Source organism: Pangasianodon hypophthalmus, chromosome 19 (assembly GCF_027358585.1).
Source record: "Pangasianodon hypophthalmus isolate fPanHyp1 chromosome 19, fPanHyp1.pri, whole genome shotgun sequence".
In the NCBI taxonomy this organism is placed as follows: domain Eukaryota; kingdom Metazoa; phylum Chordata; class Actinopteri; order Siluriformes; family Pangasiidae; genus Pangasianodon; species Pangasianodon hypophthalmus.
Genome location: NC_069728.1, coordinates 10,102,247 through 10,122,605, shown reverse-complemented (window position 1 = coordinate 10,122,605; position 20,359 = coordinate 10,102,247). Strand labels below are relative to the sequence as shown.

Here is a 20,359-nt window from a genome sequence, read left to right as displayed (position 1 = left end):
TTTTGAACACTTAAGGCCATTTTAATACATTTAGAAGTCACGTTAAAAAAAAGCCTTTTAGTTTCAGTGTAGCAATAATTTATAAATTTTAAACATAGATGTTACATGTACAAAAAAATCTAAATGTTAAATGTAAGTGTGAAATGTGAATATTAAATGTTAATGTTAAATATTAATATAAATGTTAAATGTAAAGTTTGCAGGTGTAAAAAGCAAGTCTGTGAGTGTTTTTTTTTTTTAAGGTGGGTCATGGTTCAGAACGCTCGTTTGGGATGGGGTGTCATCACTACAACCACTAAATCCTGTAATTAGTGTCCGCTATGAAATTACAAAAATACAGCTAAGCTGACTACCTGCTTGAGTAGCTACAGTTATTTACATTTACCTACTTCTTCTGTACATCCGTTCATTTCATAGCGGAGAATAATTTCAGGAAGTACCAGTAATAGTGTTGACACGGCTGTCCCAGACAAGTGTCTGAATAAATCTTTATATACATTCAGATACATGAGTATTTGAACAGTGACACAATTTTCGTTATTTTGCTTCTGTACACCACCACAATGGATTTGAGATGAAGCAATCAAGATGTGATTGAATTGTAGACTTTCAGCTTTACTTCAAGGAGTTTAACAAAAATATTGCATTAACTGTTTAGGAATTACAGCTATTTTTTATGAGTCCCTCCATTTTCACAGGCTCAAAAGTAATTGGACAATTGACTGATAAGCACTTTCATGGCCAGATGTGGCCTGTTTCCTTATTATTTCATAACAAATTAAGGAGAAAAAAGATCTGGAGTTGATTCCAAGCATTGAATTTGCATTTGGTAGCTGTTCATGGGAACTAAAAATATGGGGTCAGTGCAAGTGAAGAAGGCCATCAGTAGGCTGAAATACCTAAACAGATCTATCAGAGGGATAGAGAAACTTTGAGTGGCCAAATCAACAATTTGTTACATTCTTAAAAAGAAGGAATGCACTGATGAGCTGAGCAACAAGAAAAGGCCTGGAAGACCACGAGAGAGAACTAAAGTGGATGACATCAGAATTCTTTCCTGAAGAAAAACCCTTTTGCAACATCTAGCCAAGTCAAGAACACTCTGGAGGAGGTATCTTTGTCAAAGTCCACAATCAAAAGACACCATTGTGTATGTAAATACAGACGGTTTACCGGTTTTCTATCTTAATAGAAATGCTCTGTTAATCACAGATAGGCATACACTGTCTGCGGTTAAATCTAATCTTTGTTTGTAAAAAAAACTTTATCGTTACATTATTATTATCATTAACATTATCAGTAAAAAAAAAAAAAAAAAATTGTAAAATACTTGTTATTTGCTTTAAGATAAGATCTTGGTGGCCACATAATGTTTTTTTTTTTTGTTGTTGTTTTGTTTTGTTCTTACATGAATCACTATCTAAATGTATCAGGATAGAACACTGATGTTCAAAAATGGCATATAGAACAGAGTGTTCAGATTTTTATATTTGGTGCCTCACAGAAAACATACTCAGAGATAGGAACTCGAGCTCAGAATCAAACTACGGACCCTGGAGCTTCTACAACTTTTATATTGGACCATATTGCTAATGTATATATACAAATGTACACAGAACTCAAGCATGTGTACATACACAAAGACCATTTCTATTGTACAGGTACTTATGGAAATGTTTCTCGTTTCTTTCATGTTACTCCTCCTACTTGCTGACTGCTGTATCAACTTGAATTTCCCCTACAGGGGATCTTGTCTTATCTTATTGTAACTTTTATAATAAACCATAATGTCATACTGACATCACATTAAATTCCCATGCTACAACACATCTTACATCTTTCTGTTGTATGATGATGCTACAGTATTTTAATGCCCATTTTACAATAAGTGACTGTATTAAGCACAGTAAGGGTTAACAGTGTGTCACTGGCTGTTGTACCTGTTCTACTACCTTTCATCCAAATTACAGGAAGACGCATATTTCAGGGGGTGTTTATCTCTGCAAATTTAAAGTTCAGATTTCTTCTTCATTCCACCAGTGTGAGACAGAACGTTTATGTTTTTCACTTCTTCACAACATGACAACCTGTGTTCCTCGTCTGTGTCTTTATGTGCTGGGGGTGACTATGATGCTAGGATTGGTGGCACATTGTGATTTTAATCAGTCTCATTTTGGAGCTTACTTACATGGAGACATTGTCATTGGAATTCTGGAATCAATTCATTCTAATATAAAAGACCTTCAGGATCGGATTTGCCCAGAAATGTATACTTGCACAGAGTGAGTATAGAGGAGAATTTAATGTTCTTATTATTTAAAAAAAATATATATATATAATCAACCACGCTGCTTTTAATTATGTCTCATTTTAAGGGCTTGTTGTTTTTTCTTTTCATTTCCAGCTTTGATCATATACCATTTGTGTCATCTTTAGCTGCAATTCACACAATTGAAGAGATCAATAACTCTGGCTTCCTTCCTGGCATTAAGCTTGGATATCTGATGTGTGATCCTTGTGCATATGGTACCAAAGCTTTAGACTGTGTGGAGCGCATGCTTGCTGTTAATGGGCCACCTACAGTCCACTCTGACTACTCAAACTTCACTTCACCCATAAAAGCATTCTTGGGTGAAAGATACTCAGAATTATCTATTCCTGTTGCAAAATTACTCAGTCTCTACATGATTCCCCAGGTAAAAATACTGAAACATTGTTCTTAACAGATTTTCTGTAGTGTTGGTTCCATCGTATAACCTGACCTGACTTAATGTTTGTGAAAATTGTTTACCTGTATTCACAAATTGTGCAATTGTTACATTTCTATTTTCCAAGAATGGTTCTTACAAATTTGCAATTTTGAAAATATATTGCAATTAGAAAAAAGATAGGTACTTGGTCCAGCATGAAATGAAATAATTTCAACAGAAATGCAGTTTTACATAGCTCTTTTTTAAATTTTTTTTTATTGTAAAATGTTCAAGCACTCCATTGACAGGTGACAAAAAAGCTTTTAAGACTTTTACTCAGTATATTTGATTGAAAAATATTGAAGTTCTTGCAGATTGATGAAGATTCTTTAATGAGCCCGCATGCCACACTGAACTGACAGTTCTGAATAATATCCTAGGATTGTTTCCATTTCATTTATATATTTAGAGAAATTTATTTACCTCTTAGTGCTTGTTTCTTTATTTATGCACCTGAATAAAATTTGGTATAATATAATAATTAATAAATAAATATTTTTTTATATCCTGGTAATTTTGACTTTCACAAGGTTCAGTCTGCACAAAGTTGACCTCATCAGTGACTTTCCTATAAACTCACTAATTACTTAACCTGTACACCTGCTAATTTATGCAGTTATCCAATCAGCCAATCAAATAGCATCAGCACAATGCATAAAATCATGCAGACAAAGGTCAAGAGCTTCAGATAATGTTCACATCAAACATCAGAATGGGGAAAAATGTGATCTCTGTGACGTTAACCATGGCATGATTGGTGTTAGTTGGGCTGCTTTAAGTATTTCAGAAACTGCTATTTTCCTGGGATTTTCACACACAACATTCTCTAGGGTTTTCACAGGATGGTGTGAAAAACAAAAGACATCCTGTGTGTGGAGGGTCTGCAGGCTGAAACACCTCGTTGATCAGTAAGATCAGAGGAGAATGACCAGACTTGTCTGAGCTGATAGGAACACTATAGTAACTCAAATAAGCACTCTTTGGGGAGCAGAAAAGCATCTCAGAACCTGCAACACATCAAACCTTGAGGTGGATGGGCAACAGCAGCAGAAGACCACATCAGGTTCCACTCCTGTCAGCCAAGAACAAGAATCTGAGGTTATCATGGGCACAGACTCACTGAAACTGGTCAGTTGAAAACTGGAAAAAGAGCAGGGAATTTTTTTTTTCTAATCTCCAACTGTCCTCAAGGCAGTTCGAACCAATGTAGCAATTTTCCTCTGACCTCTCATGTCAACATGGCATTTCCACCCACAGAACTGTCACTCACGCAATGTTTTTTTGTTTTTCACTCCAATCTGTGTAAACTCTAGAGCGTGTTGTGTGTGAAAATCCCAGGAGAGCCGCAGTTTATGAAATACTCAAACCAGCACATCTGGTACCAACAACCATGTGACAAATAAAGTCACAGAGATCACATTTTTCCCCTATTCTGATGTTTGATGTGAATATTAGCTGAAGCTCTTGACTTGTATCTGCACGATTTTATGCATTGTGGTAACTGCATAAGTAAGCAGATGTACATGTGTTCCTATTAAAGTGGATGGTAAGTGTATATTTGAACTGCTTGTGTATAATCAAAAAATGATCATTTGTAATTAGTGTGACAAGGCATTTTAACTCACATATTCAACAAATCAATTTAACATATTAACTGGTTTCTCTTTTCTTTTTTTGATGTATATTACTATTTTTTTTTTTTTATCTTAACAGATTAGTTGCACTTCTACTGCACCAGCACTGAGTGACAAATTACGCTACGCTTCCTTCTTTCGCGTTGTCCCAAGTGACATGTACCAGACACAGGCACTGGCAAAGCTCTTGAGACATTATTCCTGGAACTGGGTTGGGGTGGTTACCATTGATGATGAATATGGCAGAGCAGTCCTTGAGAACTTTGTGCAGGATGCACAGGAAGAACATGTGTGTCTCCAGTTCCAGGAAGTGTTACCAAATTACCTAGGTTTTATACATATGGAAGAGAAGATAAAGATGGTAGCTGATCGTATTGAATCCTCGAATGCCACAGTTATTCTGCTTATTCTAAGACCAGAACTTGTGCAGATGCTCTTTACACAGATGATCAAGAGAAATATTAGTCGGGTCTGGATTGCTAGTGATGCCTGGTCTACAACACGCTTCATAATGAAGATGAAAGACATTAACAAAGTGGGAGATGTATTTGGTTTTACCTTTATCACTGGGGAAATTCCTGGTTTTAAAGGCTACCTACAGAACCTTAGACCAAGTCCAGGCGCAAGGAATGATTTCATCAGTGAGTACAAACAAATGTCCAACTGCACCCAGAGTCAGCAATCAGAGAACTCATTTCTTTTGGATTGCAATAGCTACCTTCTTCAAAACGTGGATCTGACAGAGGCTTACGGTCAGAGAGTGGCAGTCTATGCCATTGCTCATGCCATCAAGACACTTTTAAAATGTGACAACATTTCCTGCTCTGGAGACACAAACATCCTGCCTTGGAAGGTATTAGTCAATTTTTAATATCAGTAAAACATTTAGGATGAAGAAGCTCAATGCTTACTATAGCTAACTGTATTTATAACAATTAGGAGCCTACACAAAAAATGGACTATAAAAATCTAAGAGGAGAATTGTCCAAAACAACTAATACTCTACAGAATAGGTTACTGGACTACAAATGAAAATATTCTACATTCATTTATCTAACACAAATATGATCTTTGAATACAGTACTCCAAACTGTGTTATGTTTTAAAAATATTTTCATCCTTTTTATGTTCAGCTTATAAGCATTCTTCGTGAGGTTCACTTCACCTTGGACAACCAGGCATATTTCTTTAATAAAAATGGTGATTTTGAAAATGGTTATGATCTTATCATGTGGAAGAAGGACGGTGATGAAAGAGTACCTGATGTGGTGGGGAAATTCCTTATAAGCAATAAAGATGTTGATGTCTATGAGCACAAAATCTCATGGTTTAACAACACGGTGAGAGAAAAATAAATGCTATTTATCTTAGAAACATCATATATATAAATATAAAACATTAGTTTGTTATGTTTATAATTAGCATAACTATATAGTTAAGGATTGGTTTTTAACGAAAGTACACCTCTCTCTTCGCATCAAGGTTCCTGAGTCCAGATGTTCAAAGCGTTGTCCACCAGGCACACACAAGCACATATCAAATATAACATGCTGCTATACTTGTATCAGCTGCAGTGCTGGAGATTATTCTGACCAGGAGGGTAAGTACAATTAAATGCGTATAAATACCTAGTAACATTTTAAGGTTAGCAGAGTTTTTTTCTTAAGGTTATAACTTCAGAAAAGGCTATGAAACAGTTTTCTTTGTAGTCTCAGGGAGCTAACCTAAGCGTAGCTTGCCCAAAAGAGACATGACTTCCCTTGTAAACAATAATAGCTGAACATGGCTAAAAAATTATATTATGCATTGGTTTATATGAAAACTAAGAATGAAATCAAATCAAACTCCAAAACACCTTTTTTCCCAAATACCACAGTCCAACTAATCAGATTTATGGCAAAAGCCCAAAGGCAAGGAAATTACATTTGTAGGCAAGGCAGGTTTTTATTAGCCTATGGTTATCATTTACCTATAGCCAAAAAATAATTTTTACAACATCTTGACCAGACAATACTCTTAGTTCATGAAGAGATGCTGGTATTTGCAAAATATGAGGGATTTCATTTCCTCAGTTTATGTCAAGATGGCACATATTAAGGAATATGAATGAAGATAACTATGTAGAAATATGTATCAGGTTTTAAGAATGATAGTTCATCCAGTGTAATCTTGCTGGTAGCCTCCTCCTAGAACTCATTACAAGCTGTTCGCACTTTTTCTGTGGAAAAAATATAAAACTATGTAGGAAGCTTTTCTGGTAATTATTTATATACAGTATGTTCAATTAGTTGTGGTTCACTCAGAAACAATCAGTTTTATTTTGATTATATATTATTTTGGTCATTTGGTTCACTCTGGAAGCCAGCTTAGGAGGAACGGGGAAAGGCTGGCTGATAAACCAGAGGCGATGGATGGATGGATGGATGGATGGATAATATTGCATCCTGATTCATTAATAAAAATATTTTGAACATGGAATATTTTATTCAGTGGTCAAATAAATATATTAAAATGATTCACATCAGCTTCAAAATTTGTAAATAAATAAATAAATAAATAAATAAATAAATAAAAAAGTTTTTCCAGAATAAGCCCATGTTACTCCTAATCCTCCTGCATTTATAGTTATGATGTTCCACTTTTTCTTCATGCAGATCAATCAACCTGTACCAAGTGTCTAAATGGAACTTCTCGTCCTGCTTCAACGAAATGTGAGAAATGGAAGTTGGGGATTTTGGAGTGGTCTGCAGCGCATTCTATTGTGGTGATTATTGGAACAGTAATAGGCATACTACTGTTAGTGGTCTCAATTATATTTTTCATTAAATATAGAGACCATGAAATAGTAAAGAAAAACTTCAGTTTATTATGCATCATGCAGGTAGGCCTGATTGTAAGTTTTGGAAGTGTGATAGCTTTTTTAGGCGATCCAAGCTCCCATCAGTGCATGGTACAACAGGCCATGTACGGTCTTGGATTCACTCTCTCTGTATCATGCATTCTGGTTATTGCCTTTAGCTCATTCTTAGAATTCATGTCCTATGATCCACATAGACAGCTTTACTTAAGCAAGTTTAATAAGCCTTTTGTCAATATAGGCATCCTCACTGTTGTTCAAGGTCTCATTTGCCTCTTCTGGTTTATATTTGATCCTCTTAAAGTTGATGAAAAGCCATCTGAAAAAGATCCTCTTACCATGAACCGTCTGTGTACTCAAGGAGCTAAGTTTGTTGGCTTTGCCATGATGCATATATATATTGCTATTCTAGCTGTTCTTTGTTTTGTGTTGGCCTTCAAAGGGAGAGAGAAAGATACTGAGTCTATAGTCTTCAGCATGCTCTTTCATTTGTTTGCCTGGCTTTGTTTTATTCCACTCTTTGTCACACAAATCGAACAGCGGCCCATTATCCAGCTCTCTGCCATTATGGTCTCCACCTACGGAGTCATCTTCTGCCACTTCACTCCAAAATGGTATAGGATATTATCAGAAAATGCAGCGAGGCGAGCTAATTCTCCACAAGTGGATTCATCTGCTGAAGAGGAATTACAACAGCAAATCAACATGTAGAACAACCTCATAAACCCAGCTTAACCCTCCTGACTCTTGACAGGCAGATGGTCAGAAGTCATTACTGTTTCCAATAGGCAAAATATTTAGACCAAACAAAAACAAAGCTGAATATGTTACAATATTCAAAAGAAGTAAATTATCTTAAAACAGGATATATTTTTCCAGGCACACACATTGTATTTCCAGTTGCACTAAGAGTGGTAAAGGGTTTTTTTCATGCACGTAGCTAGTATTATTACCAAAATCATGAATTATATACATTAATACAGAATTAGTTGCAGGGCACAAAAACAATGTTTCCCAAAGATCATATCATTGCAAAGATTTTAACTCTGAATTTAAAAAAAATCTTTGGTCTGAATTGAAAAGGACTGCACAAACATCTGCGTGCACAAACATAAGAATATGCAAAGGCTCTTGAAATGCTGTGCATAGAGGAAAGGTCTAAGATCTCTCATCAACCTTATTAGACACTATAGGAAGACAGATTTAAAATAAGACTCTACAGCATTCCATTCTACCTAATCTCACAATATGAATCATTACTGTTTTTGTATTATACTTTTCATCAAAGCTGCCAATAATTGTATGGAATTTTTCATTTTACATAAAGTGCAGTATTTTTGAAAACAGTTATTGTATTTTTTCTATGAAACAGTTATTGTATATTTAAAGTTTTTTTGAAATTATTTTGGATATTATTGAAAATCTTTTTTCTGTGGTGGAAATTTTTAATTATTTGGAAATGTACACAAATCATATAAATAAACAAGTGTAAATTTGTTTTACAAAAAATCACATTCTGATCACCATAATGGGCAGCTCACCTTTAAAAAAAAAAAAAAGGACAGCACTTTACTTGAATCTATAACCACCAAGACAACGCTCTGCAGTTTGGATAATAAGAAAACAATAGTGATCACCATAAGAGCCAAACAGAGCATCCTGAAGTACTGATGGACAATGAAGAGAAATGACGTTCCTGTTGGTGATGATAGCAGTCAAACTCAAAATCAGAGGTGATTGACACAAAGACAGAAGTGCTGTGTTTCTCAGTGTCCACGAGCATCAATGCAGACAGTATCTTTACTCCCCAGCTGGGATAGTATTTAAAAAAAAACTGTCCTAATGGACAATATTTTGTGGATGAAAGCCAGTGCAGGACAGTGACCAGCCAATTGGGGATAAAAACAAAAAGAAAAATGAAGCAATTGCCCCTTTCCAGCATTCTCAAATAAATTATTCATTTGTGTCATTCCACTCACATTTTAGCCAAGACTTTAATGCTCAGCCTGAATTTCTTGGTTTGGTCACTAGATGGAAACATTTTGCAGCTTTGTGTTTGTTTCTCTACCCTTTCATGTTAACTATCTTCACCCGTGCTAATTAGTCATTGTGTTCACCGGTGTTCTTGTTGTGTCTCAGAGATATTATTCAGCCACTAGATGACAGACATAGAAATGTAGGTACAGAACAAGGAGAATAAAGAAGAAAGAGGATACACACTCTGTGTCTGTGCCTGCTTCTTGGTGTGCCTGCTTCATGAGTCCCCCTACCTGCTCCATTCCTGCCATGCCCTACTCTTACTGTCTGGCTCAAAATGTTTGAACATTTCCTGTTGTAAACTCGGGCATTCATGTTACCGTTGCAGATCCATCAGCCATCTAGCTAATAAGCCTTAATGTCCAGAGACTAAAACAGTGTGCAATTCCTGTGGGAAAATAGGACATTTCGCTAAAGTTCATCATCACAGAAACAGAAACCGGAGCTCACTGTATTATACATGAATGAACCTATGACTGTGAAAGACAAAATTCTCTGTTGCGTGTGTAATGGGTTGAGAAAATGCCATTTGTTTTTTAAAGGTTCACTTAAAACAGCCCCCCATATTTTTTAAAAAGAAATAAATATTTGAGAACTATTCTAGTTCAGTGAGAACAGTTCATTCTCGTGGTATTACACCGCCACGCCAATAGGTGCCGCTTGTGCACGTGAAAGTCGCGCGAGATTAATTCGCTCCCGGTTGGCGCGCTCAGCCGACTGCCGCTTGACTGCCACTGTGGAAAAAGATAACGACTCTGTCTCTTCGTGTTTTTCACAGGTATGAAAATATTTCATGGAAATGTTAATTTCATTGTACTTATGTAAACGGAAATGTGCAAGAGTGGAATCTAATGTGTTTGAGTGAGTTTGGAAGTACATGATAAGTCTTTTGGTTCACGGAGAATTATAAAGGAAGAAAACAGTTGAAACGTGAGCTTCATGACGATTCATGCTCATTACATATGAGAGATTTTTACTGAAGTGTCGAATCCATGTAGCGCAAGTTATACTGTTGGTTCAAGAGTGCTACAGAGTTACATTTCTTAGCGCGTATTATAGTCTCCATTCGGCGGCCATTTTGAGTGTTCAGCACATGGGTCTTCGGTGTGTGCGTGTGCAGGAGGAAAATGGGAGTAAATAAGTGAAACGGATAATATTGAATTAATGTTTCTAATAGAGTGAAATCTAAAATATTTTCTTTAGGTTTTTCTGGTGTATTGATAAGTGATATTTTGTATACTTTGTCAGATGTTTAAATCAATTAGTTTGTGATGTCATCGTGTTTCCCAAATGCATTTTGAGAATATTGTCGAGTCTTGAAATGTTGAGTTTGCAGAACTGGAAGAAAAACCATTTCAGTAATAAACTTGACTGCCACTGTGGGAAGACACAACGTCTCTGTCTCTTTGTGTTTTTCACAGTTTACTCACTGATCCACAGTGCACCTTGCCTGTGTATCATTTGCTACTGGCACAGGCACCCCTAGGTCTGAGACCGGTAACACATGCAAATTAAACAATGGACATTGTCAGCCATTGGAGTTAATTGTAGACACGGGCTCATCAGTATCCATACTGTCCGAGAGTCCTTACCATACATGTTTTGCTTCATGCACCCTTAATCCAGCAAAAGTAAAACTAGTTTCGTACTCTAAAGAGTCTATGCCGGTGCTGAGCTGTTTCTCCACAGATGTCTTTCATGACAGTAAATCTGCAGTGGGAACATTTTACATAGTCAGGTCAGGCTGACCCTTGCTAGGAACGGATCTGATGAAAGCACTTCACTGCCATATTGAAGGTGATGGGTGATTACAAATGAGAACCCTGTAACGCTGCCAGTGCATACTGTAGGCTGTGCAAGCGGATTCACACACAAAGTTAAAGTGAAAGAGGATGTCCTATCTGTTCAGGAAAAATTGTGGAGACTGCCATTGTCAGTTAGGCAGGCTGTTTCAGATGAACTCAGAACCCTGCTGGAACGTGACATAATTTGAACGTGTTGATGCATCTCCATGGGTATCCCCAATTGTAGTGACATAAATAGAGGAGGTGGGATTCATGTGTGTGTCGACTTAAGGGAGCCTAACAAGGCTATAGTTGCAGATAACCACCCTTGCCCCATATAGAGAAAGTGTTGCCAGAACTGCATGGGGCGACAGTATTCTCAACCATAGACTTAGCCTCAGTATACCACTAGGTTCCATTGCACCCTGAAAGTCAGGATTTAATAGCATTTATCACGCCAGACAGATTGTTCCGTTATAAGCGTGTCCCATATGGACTGGCTTCGGCTGCGCCGGCTTTTCAGAAGATGATGGTGACTATACTGCACGGGTTGCCAGGTGTTCAGGCCTACCTGGATGACCTAATTGTTTATGGAGACACATAGAGCACCCATGCTAATCACAGTCTGTACTTCACCATCTGAATGAGGCTGGTGTGTAACTAAACATGCAGAAACTGTCAGTGTTATGGCTTTGTCCTGACCACAAGAGGTCCCCCTTTAGTGTTTTTGTTAGTTTTTTTTCTGTGTGTGTGTCTGTAATTAAGTTCAGTGTTTTCACCTGTGCCTGGGTTCCTTTGTGTGTATTTAAGTTGCCCTATTCCTCAATTCTTTGCTCAGTGTTTCTCTTGCCATGACTAAGCCCTAGTCATTTTCTGACTGTTCTTGTTTTGGGTTTATCTATTAACTGCCTGTTTTTGGGTATGGTATCTTGTTTTGTTATTGCCAACTTAACCTTCTGGAATTACTCTGGGTTCTTTTGAATTTCTAGAGATTTTTTGTATTTTTTGTTTATCCAGTTTTGACCTTGCTTTTGACTATTGGAATTTTTGGACTCTTGAGATTTTGTGCCTTTGGTATCTTGTGTTTTTGTTACCCAGTTGAACCTGCTTGGATTTACTTTTGGATTTTTTCTGGAATTCTCTTGCATTTTGAAGATTGCTTTTGAAATAAACTTTCTGCATTTTACCTTGGAGTGTGCTCTGGGTTTCTGCATTTGGGTCCACTACTTGCAAGTACTCCCCCTAGCCCCCAAGCCTGTGTGGTGCAAGGGTAAAGTGTCAGTTTCTCACCTCGGAGACCTGAGCTGGAGTCCCGTCCCTGACAGAAACATATCTTTAACCAGCAAACCCTGAAATTTTTAGGGCATACAATTTCTAAAGACGGACTACAACCGGATCCCGAAAACTTAGTCGCTGTCATACATGCACCTGCTCCCCAAAGTTTTGCCACTAAGGGTGTTACTATGGCTGTTGTGTGGAGTGTTGAAAAATGGAGTTCATATCTATGGGGGAGACACTTTGTTCTGCACACAGACCAGCAGGCCCTTACCACACTTCTTGCATACAAAAGCACGGGGAGAGCTGGCATGCAAATTTCTAGGTGGTCAACCCATCTGTTGTGCTATTCTGCTGTCACATACTGCCCTGGGAAATACAACACAACTGCAGACTGCCTCTCTCGACTCCCTTTATGGGTGACCCAACAGATGAACCAGAAATGGTTGCCACTGTTTCTCACTGACTTGCTTTGTCTGTCTCTGAATTCACTGCTGCATCAGAGAGCTGCCTTCAGTTAGCCCAACTTCGTGTATAGAGGAAGGCTGGTCTAAAGACAAAAAGGCAGTGCAACAAGAACTAGAACCTTACTTTCATATCAGACATGAGCTGTCCATTGTGGGACTGTTAATTACATGTGGTGACCACTGTCTAGTGGTTCGATTGCCACTGTGTACAAGACTTGTCAGTTTAGCTCACGAAGGACTCCAAGGGATTGTATGAACCAAGCAAAGGCTTTGTGAACTCTACTGGTGGTCATAGATGGGTAGAAGTGTAGAGACTCTGATTGCCTCATGTTTGACATGTCAGTTGAACGACAAAACAGCCAAGCCCTCGCCTGCACCTCTCATACCTGTGGAACTACCTAGTTGCCCATGGGAAAAGATAGCCATCGATATTCTGGGACCATTTGAGTCTGCCACGTAGGATTGCCGCCAAGCTATAACCCTGGTAGCCTTCTACAGCAAGTAGCCAGAAGTAGCTTTTGCATCACAGGTGACAACAGATGTCATCATAAACTTTCTTGACACCATCTTCAGTCGAGAAGGCAATACAGAAAAAATATGTTACAAATCCCTGTGCAGTTGACTTTTATTTGCTTGACAACCCAACCTGTTTACCATGATTCTAGGCACCCCAAGGCTTAGATATAAAAGAGCTATGGTAAACTGTCTGGTATTCATACTAAGTATTGTATTGTAAAAGCTTCAAGCAGTAATCTAATAACAACTACATTATCTGTCAAATGATAGCTTAATTAAGATAATCATCTGAGATACATACACATTATAAGAGATGAATATTAAAAGATAATTCATAATCACATAGTGAGAATTTCAGTGACTACTGGGTATGAATCCAAGTGAGACATTAGTAGAGGAAAACAACTCGAAATTCTAGCTATGGTGCTCTGCCAGTAAATATTTTTGAATAGTTGGTTTTGAGCACAAATGTGATGTTAATTCCTAAATAGCAAATACTGTATATTATAAGTAGAATATGAAAAGTGAAGTCCAATTCAGGATTCATATCACTAAAACGGACATAGAAATTGTTGTTTCTTTTTGCCCAGGTGTGCCCTGTTAGATTGCTTGTTTAAACAATTAATAGCTCTGAATGTCTACTCTTAGTTTGAGCCCTGGGTTTTGCCTGTGCATTGACTGCATTTTTTTGTTAAAAGGATAAACCAACATAAAGACCAGAGAGCTATCCATGGAAGAAAAGCAAGACATTTTGAAGCTGAAAAGAGGGAAAATCAATCAGACCTATGGCACAGGCATTGGGCACAGCCAAAACAACAATTTGGAATGTCCAAAAAAAGAAAGAAACCACTGATGTACTAATAACCAGACATTGATCAGGTTAGCTAAGGAAAACAGCTGATGACAGAAACACTGTGAGGGCTGTGAAGAAAAAACCAAAAACAGCAATCAGTCACATCGCCAACAACCTCCACAGGGCAGGAGTGAAGGTATCACAAGCGACTGTTTGAAGAAGACTTCAAGAGCAGAAATATAGAGGCTATACTATAAGATGCAAACCACTCATCAGCAGTAAGAATCGAAAGGCCAGATTGGAATTTGCCATGAAAGTTCTGGAACCAAGATTAATCTCTACCAAAGTGATGGAAAGGCCAAAGTGTGGATCAAGAAAGGATTTGTTAATGATCTGAAACATACATGCTCATCGGTCAAGCAGGGTGTAGGTAGTGTCATAGCTTGGACTTGCATGGCTGCTTCTGTAATAGGCTCACTAATCTTTATTGATGAAGTAACTCATGACGGTAGCAGCAGAATGAATTCATTTTGAATGAAACATTCTGTCCGCCAATTTACAGAGAAATGCATCTAATCTAATTGGGAGCTACTTCATCATGCAGCAAGACAAAGACCCAAAACACACTGCAAACACAACAAAGGATTTCATCAGGGGGAAAAAAGTGAAAGGTTTTAAACTGGCCAAGTCAGTCACCAAACCTTAACCCAATTGAGCATGCATTTCACTTCCTGAAGAGGAGACTGAAGGGAGACGCCCCCCAAAACAAACAACAACTGAAAGAAGCTGTGGTACAAGCTTGGAAAAGCATCACAAAAGAAGAATGCAACAGTTTCGTGATGGCAGTGGCTCGCCGGCTTCATACAGTTATGGCAAGCAAGTTATATGCATCCAAATATTAAGTGTCATTTACTTTAATGTACTGTAAGAGTATCTGTTCCTATATTTTTGCTCATCTACAAATTGGGTGGTCTGCCGTGTTACCATGGTATCATGTTCTAAGTTGTTTAACACGTCTAGAAGTAAATATAGGAAATGAAAGCTGAAACCCAAATCAATACCAGTGTATAGCAACAGTGAAGTGAAGTGACTTGTGGCCAAGTATGGTGACCCATACTTGGAATTTGTGCTCTGCATTTAACCCATCCAAGTGAACACACACACACAGAGCAGTGGGTCGGTGCTTTGCTCAAGGGTCTCACCTCAGTCGTGGTATTGAGGGTGGGAGAGAGCGCTGGTCATTCACTCCCCCCACCTACAATCCCTGCCGGACCCGAGACTCGAACCCACAACCTTCAGGTTCACCTTCGGGTTGCAAGTCCGACTCTCTATCCATTAGGCCCCGACTGCCCCAAAGGAAAGGAACTGGCCTTGCCATTCCAATACTTTCCAATACTATTTTGAAGAACCTGGAAGAAGGCAATAGTGGCTGGGAAAGATGCCATTCTTTGTTGTCTCTTTTCTTGTGCATACCAGACAGTGATATTGGCAACCTTAAACTAAGGTTGCTATTTATAAATGTATTTGGACAACCCAAACATCTTCCATTGCCTTAGAAAATATAGTCTTTGAGTAGTCTTTAGACATAACAGCACTAGTGTTGTTATCCCTTTTTAATGACATACTACTTGCAATGCCTAACAATGGTAGAATTTAAATCACAGTCATTATTATATAGCGATTAGGAAAGAAGGCACAATACACAAGTGTAACAAACATGACGCGGAGAAACACAGCATGAAACAGGCTAAGGTCAATACACAGTAATCCACATTTCCAAGATGAGAGGGCAAATCCAAAGGGTAGTTAAAAGGGCAAACCAGGGATCAAACATAAGGCAATAACAATACAAAAGGCTGATGTGAGAGAACTATGAGCAATGCTTTGTAATTAACATAATGAACCATGTGCTTTACTAACCCTAACCCAGAAGATTCAAGCTTGAAGTGCTCCAATACAAAGAGAACTGTGTTTTGCATTATTCACAGGTATATAACAAATGAGCATGTTACATATACCATGCATATATTTAGTATATGTACTAACCAGTGTGTGTTCTCTGTGTATAATATTATTAGTAGTAGTAGTAGTAGTAGTTGTGTTTTCTGGTCTTTATAGCTCACTGGCTTAAATTTACCTGACAATTTATGTCAATAGCTTAAAATAGCCAGGTAGCTCTCTACAGTCAGCTCTATGTGAAGCTGGACTTTTAGTGTTGGGGTGTGATGGTGTATCCGAAATGATGCATGATGTATGCACCCAAAAGATTGCCAGGGCGACTTATAACATCTTAGGAACACCATAGTATTGTTAACCTATGACCCGATAATGTTGAAGTTTAAAAATAAGGTTAAACCTAATTTATCTGTGAAGAAAAGGGTTATAGAGACACTGTTTCTTGCATTCCATGACTGTTGATACAGAAATATATCATGGATCTATTTTTGACATGTATATGTGAAAAACATTGCATAATATTGTACATTGTGTGTGTGTGTGTGTGTGTGTGTGTGTGTGTGTGTTTTAAAGTGAAACCATAATCTATCTTCCATTAGCCAAACAAAAATAAAGTAGTATTTCCTGATCAAGAAATATAACCATCAGAACAAATAATGTTTAATAAAAAATAAAGCTTTATGTTGTTGTCCATTAACAGTAATGGATCATGGTATGTACTCAAAATACTAAGCTAAAACAAAAGTAACTTAAAACAAAAGAACACAGAAAAAAACAAAATCTTGTTACTATGCCAAACTTGTACTACTTGTACTGTAATCTATCAACATGCACTCTCTGCCACCTATGCATGTGGTTTTTCTGGTTAGTCAAGTAACGTAGTAATGTAAAAAAATTTATGAACTGTAAATAGACCATGCAGAATGAGTGCATGATAAATTTAAGTTATAAGTAAACACTTAATAATAAATAAGTTATGTTTGTCCATTAGGTAACAATATGGTGGTCTTTCATTCATTAATTAATTCATTCATTCATTCATTTAGGGATATGAATGAATAAATAGAGATAAATCATGAGGCAGAAATTGGATTGGACTCAACTCTATCACACGGCACCATGCACACAGCCATTCAGATCTAGTGGGATTTTAAAGTAGCCAGTCCACCTACTGGCATGTTTTTAGGAGGTGGGAGGAAATAGAAAAGAGTATCTCACATTTTTTAACAATTGAGGACACTTCTCTATATATGCTACCTCTGGGCAAAATTATCTGTAAGCATGGTATTAGCTTCCACTGTTACGCTGATGACACACAGTTGTATGTTTCAGCAAAGCCAGATGACAGACACCAGCTTAATAAAGTTGAGGAATGTGTAAAAGACATTAGAAACTGGATGCTTATTAACTTTCTCTTACTTAATTCTGAAAAGACAGAAGTACTTGTACTAGGACCACATGCAGCTAGAAGTCAGCTTTCTGATTACATAACTCTGGATGACCTTTCTGTTTCATCATGTGCAGCAGTAAAAGACCTTGGTGTGATTATCGACTCTAATCTTTCTTTTGAAGCTCATGTAGATAATATAACTAGGATTGCTTTCTTTCATCTCAGAAATATTGCTAAAATAAGAAATATATTGTCACTACACGATGCAGAAATATTAGTTCATGCTTTTGTTACCTCTAGGTTGGATTATTGTAATGCCTTACTGTCTGGATGTTCCAGTAGATGCATAAACAAGCTCCAGTTAGTCCAGAATGCAGCAGTGAGAGTCCTTACTAGAACCAGAAGATATGACCACATTATCCACACTGCATTGGCTCCCAATCAAATTTCGTATTGATTATAAAATACTACTATTTTATGATCCGCCATGCCTACTCAGATCAAAAGGTGCAGGCTATTTGTTGGTATCTTGAATAATGCGGGCTACAGCTGGGGGTAGAGCTTTCTCTTACAAAGCCCCACAGTTATGGAACAGCCTTCCACTTAGTGTTTGTGGCTCAGACACAGTCTCAGTGTTTTTAAGTCTAGGCTGAAAACATATTTGTTTAGTCAAGCCTTTTGTGAATAGTTTTCTTAGGTACAGGGGCAGGTCTGGAGGGTTTCACAGGCATAGAGTGGTATGGTGAACTGGGATGTTTGGATGCTGTTCTGAGATGCCAGTGATGCCAGTGATCCTGACCCCTTCTGCTCCTCCTCGCTGCCTGACCCATCCTGATGCCCTACTTCTGGTTGGAGTTCTCATCGGTTGAGTTCGCTCGCTGCTGCTGGGAGTGGCCCATATGGACTGCCTGAAGAACTGTTTGGATTGCTGGGGATGGTGCCACCTGGGGGCTGTGGAGATGGCTTGGGGATCACATATGGGGAGCTGTACTGTAATGGCTTGGGACTGCGATTGCTGTAGTGGCTTTGGGGCTGCAGTTGCCACGAGCAGCTTCGTACTCAGGACTCCATCAGTGGACAGATTTTAACCAGCCGGACTTCTTGCAAAAACTGTGATGAATTTATTGGTTGCACAATTGCACTATTTGTCCATATAGTACACAATAATAGAAGGGATTTATTTATAATCGCACTATCCGTTGCACCCAGATGAGGATGGGTTCCCTTTTGAGCCTGGTTCCTCTCAAGGTTTCTTCCTCATATCGTCTCGGGGAGTTTTTCCTTGCCACCGTCGCCACTGGCTTGCTCATTAGGGATAAATTCACAGTGATAAAATATTTACAATATATTTTTGTGAATCCATTTATTTCTGTAAAGCTGCTTTGTGACAATGTCCATTGTTAAAAGCGCTATACAAATAAAATTGAATTGAATTGAATTTTGATACATTTAGATAGTAAGTCATGTTTTAAAAAAAAAAAAAAAAAAAAAAAGCTTTTCAGTTTCACAGTAACAAAAATTTAATTTTTGTTACATATAAGAGATATAAGCATTAGGCAAAAATAATGATGTTTAATTAAAATAAAGCTTTGTTATTTTCCATTAACAGTAGTGGATCATGGTATGTACTCTAAATAATAAGCTAAAACAAAACAACACAGAAAAAATAAAGATTTTCTTACTATGCCAAACTTGTACTCAATCTATCATCATGCACTCAATCTACCACCTATGCAAGTGGTTGTTCTGGTCAGTCAAGTAATATAGTGTACAAAAAAAACCTTCATAAATGAATTGAAAGTACAGCCTGCAGATTGAGTGCATGATAAATGTAACACTAAGATATGAGGTTGTCACATATTCACATTTTCGTCTCAGTCGAGTACCACATACATTTTCTAAAACTTTAACTGTCACATGCATTCAGACTTAACCTATTGTATTCCACAATTATATTTGTTGGCATGGTGACAAGATTTTGTCACTTGTCAAATCCATAACTAATTTTTTTTTTTTGAAAACTCAAAGTTCATTAGGTTTGAGGTTTTCAAAAAAGATTCCAGTTAATGTAATGTAGTAATGTAGTGTAAAAAAAAAAAAAACTGCTTCTTATATGAACTGAAAGTAGACCATGCAGAATGAGTGCATGATAAATTTAAGTTATAAGTAAAACCGTAATAATAAACAAGTTGTGTGTGTCAATTAGGTAACAACATGGTGGTCATTAATTAATTAATAAATTCATTCTATCATTCAATCTACCACCTATGCATGTAGTTGTTCTGGTCGGGTAGGTAATGTAGTGTACAAAAAGAAAACTGTCATATCTTATTATAAGTCTCATCTCAGTCGAGAACCATGTTCATTTTCAAAAACTTAAACTGTGGCTTGCATTCAAACTTAACCTATTACATTCCACAGTTATATTTTTTGGCATGGTGGCAAGACTTTGTTACTTGTAAAATCCATAACTTTTTTTTGTGAAAAGTCTATTAGGTTTGAGATTTACAAAAAGATTCCAGTTCAGATGTGTTAAAAGCTCACTCAGATCCACACTGCCATTGCAAGATCTGTATTCTTAGTTGGGTGTCACATTTTACTCTGTGTGTGTGTGTCTGTCTGTCTGTCTGTCTGTCTGTCTTTTGCAGTTATGTTTGTCAATTAGGTAACAATACGGTATTCATTCATTCATTCTTCATCAGTAACTGCTTTATCCTGGTCAGGGATAAATCATGAGGCGGGAATACACACTGGGATTCAACTCTATTGCAAGGCACCATGTACAGAGCCATTCAGATCTAATGGGAAACACCTACTGGCATGTTTTTCGGAGGTGTTTTTCTCACATTTTTGAACATTTGAGGCCATTCTGATACATTTATATAGTAAGTCATGTTTAA

General features: G+C 37.5%; 1 protein-coding gene across 2 annotated transcripts; it reads left to right on the top strand.

The window, feature by feature from the left end:
• The first annotated feature begins 1,995 nt into the window (after positions 1 to 1,995).
• On the top strand, positions 1,996 to 18,762 carry LOC113545260 (G-protein coupled receptor family C group 6 member A). 2 transcript variants are annotated; one of them, XR_008305285.1, is made up of 7 exons: positions 1,996 to 2,282; positions 2,405 to 2,696; positions 4,464 to 5,237; positions 5,518 to 5,724; positions 5,867 to 5,984; positions 7,039 to 10,056; positions 14,019 to 18,756. XR_008305285.1 is itself a non-coding variant. In XM_026944514.3 (6 exons), exons 1-6 carry the CDS (start codon positions 2,080 to 2,082, stop codon positions 7,950 to 7,952), a joined length of 2,508 nt encoding a protein of 835 aa, XP_026800315.3. In that variant the 5' UTR covers positions 1,996 to 2,079; the 3' UTR covers positions 7,953 to 18,762. The 2 variants fall into 2 exon arrangements, 1 of the variants encoding a protein (XP_026800315.3); XM_026944514.3 differs by having other exon boundaries at positions 7,039 to 18,762.
• The last annotated feature ends 1,597 nt before the right edge of the window (positions 18,763 to 20,359 follow it).

Bases quoted from the DNA above. Each gene is read 5' to 3' on its own strand.
- LOC113545260 (XM_026944514.3), top strand. From the start codon at position 2,080: ATGACAACCTGTGTTCCTCGTCTGTGTCTTTATGTGCTGGGGGTGACT. The intron at 2,283-2,404 runs GTGAGTATAGAG...TTTCATTTCCAG, and splicing joins GAAATGTATACTTGCACAGA to CTTTGATCATATACCATTTG. The intron at 5,238-5,517 runs GTATTAGTCAAT...TTTTATGTTCAG, and splicing joins CAAACATCCTGCCTTGGAAG to CTTATAAGCATTCTTCGTGA.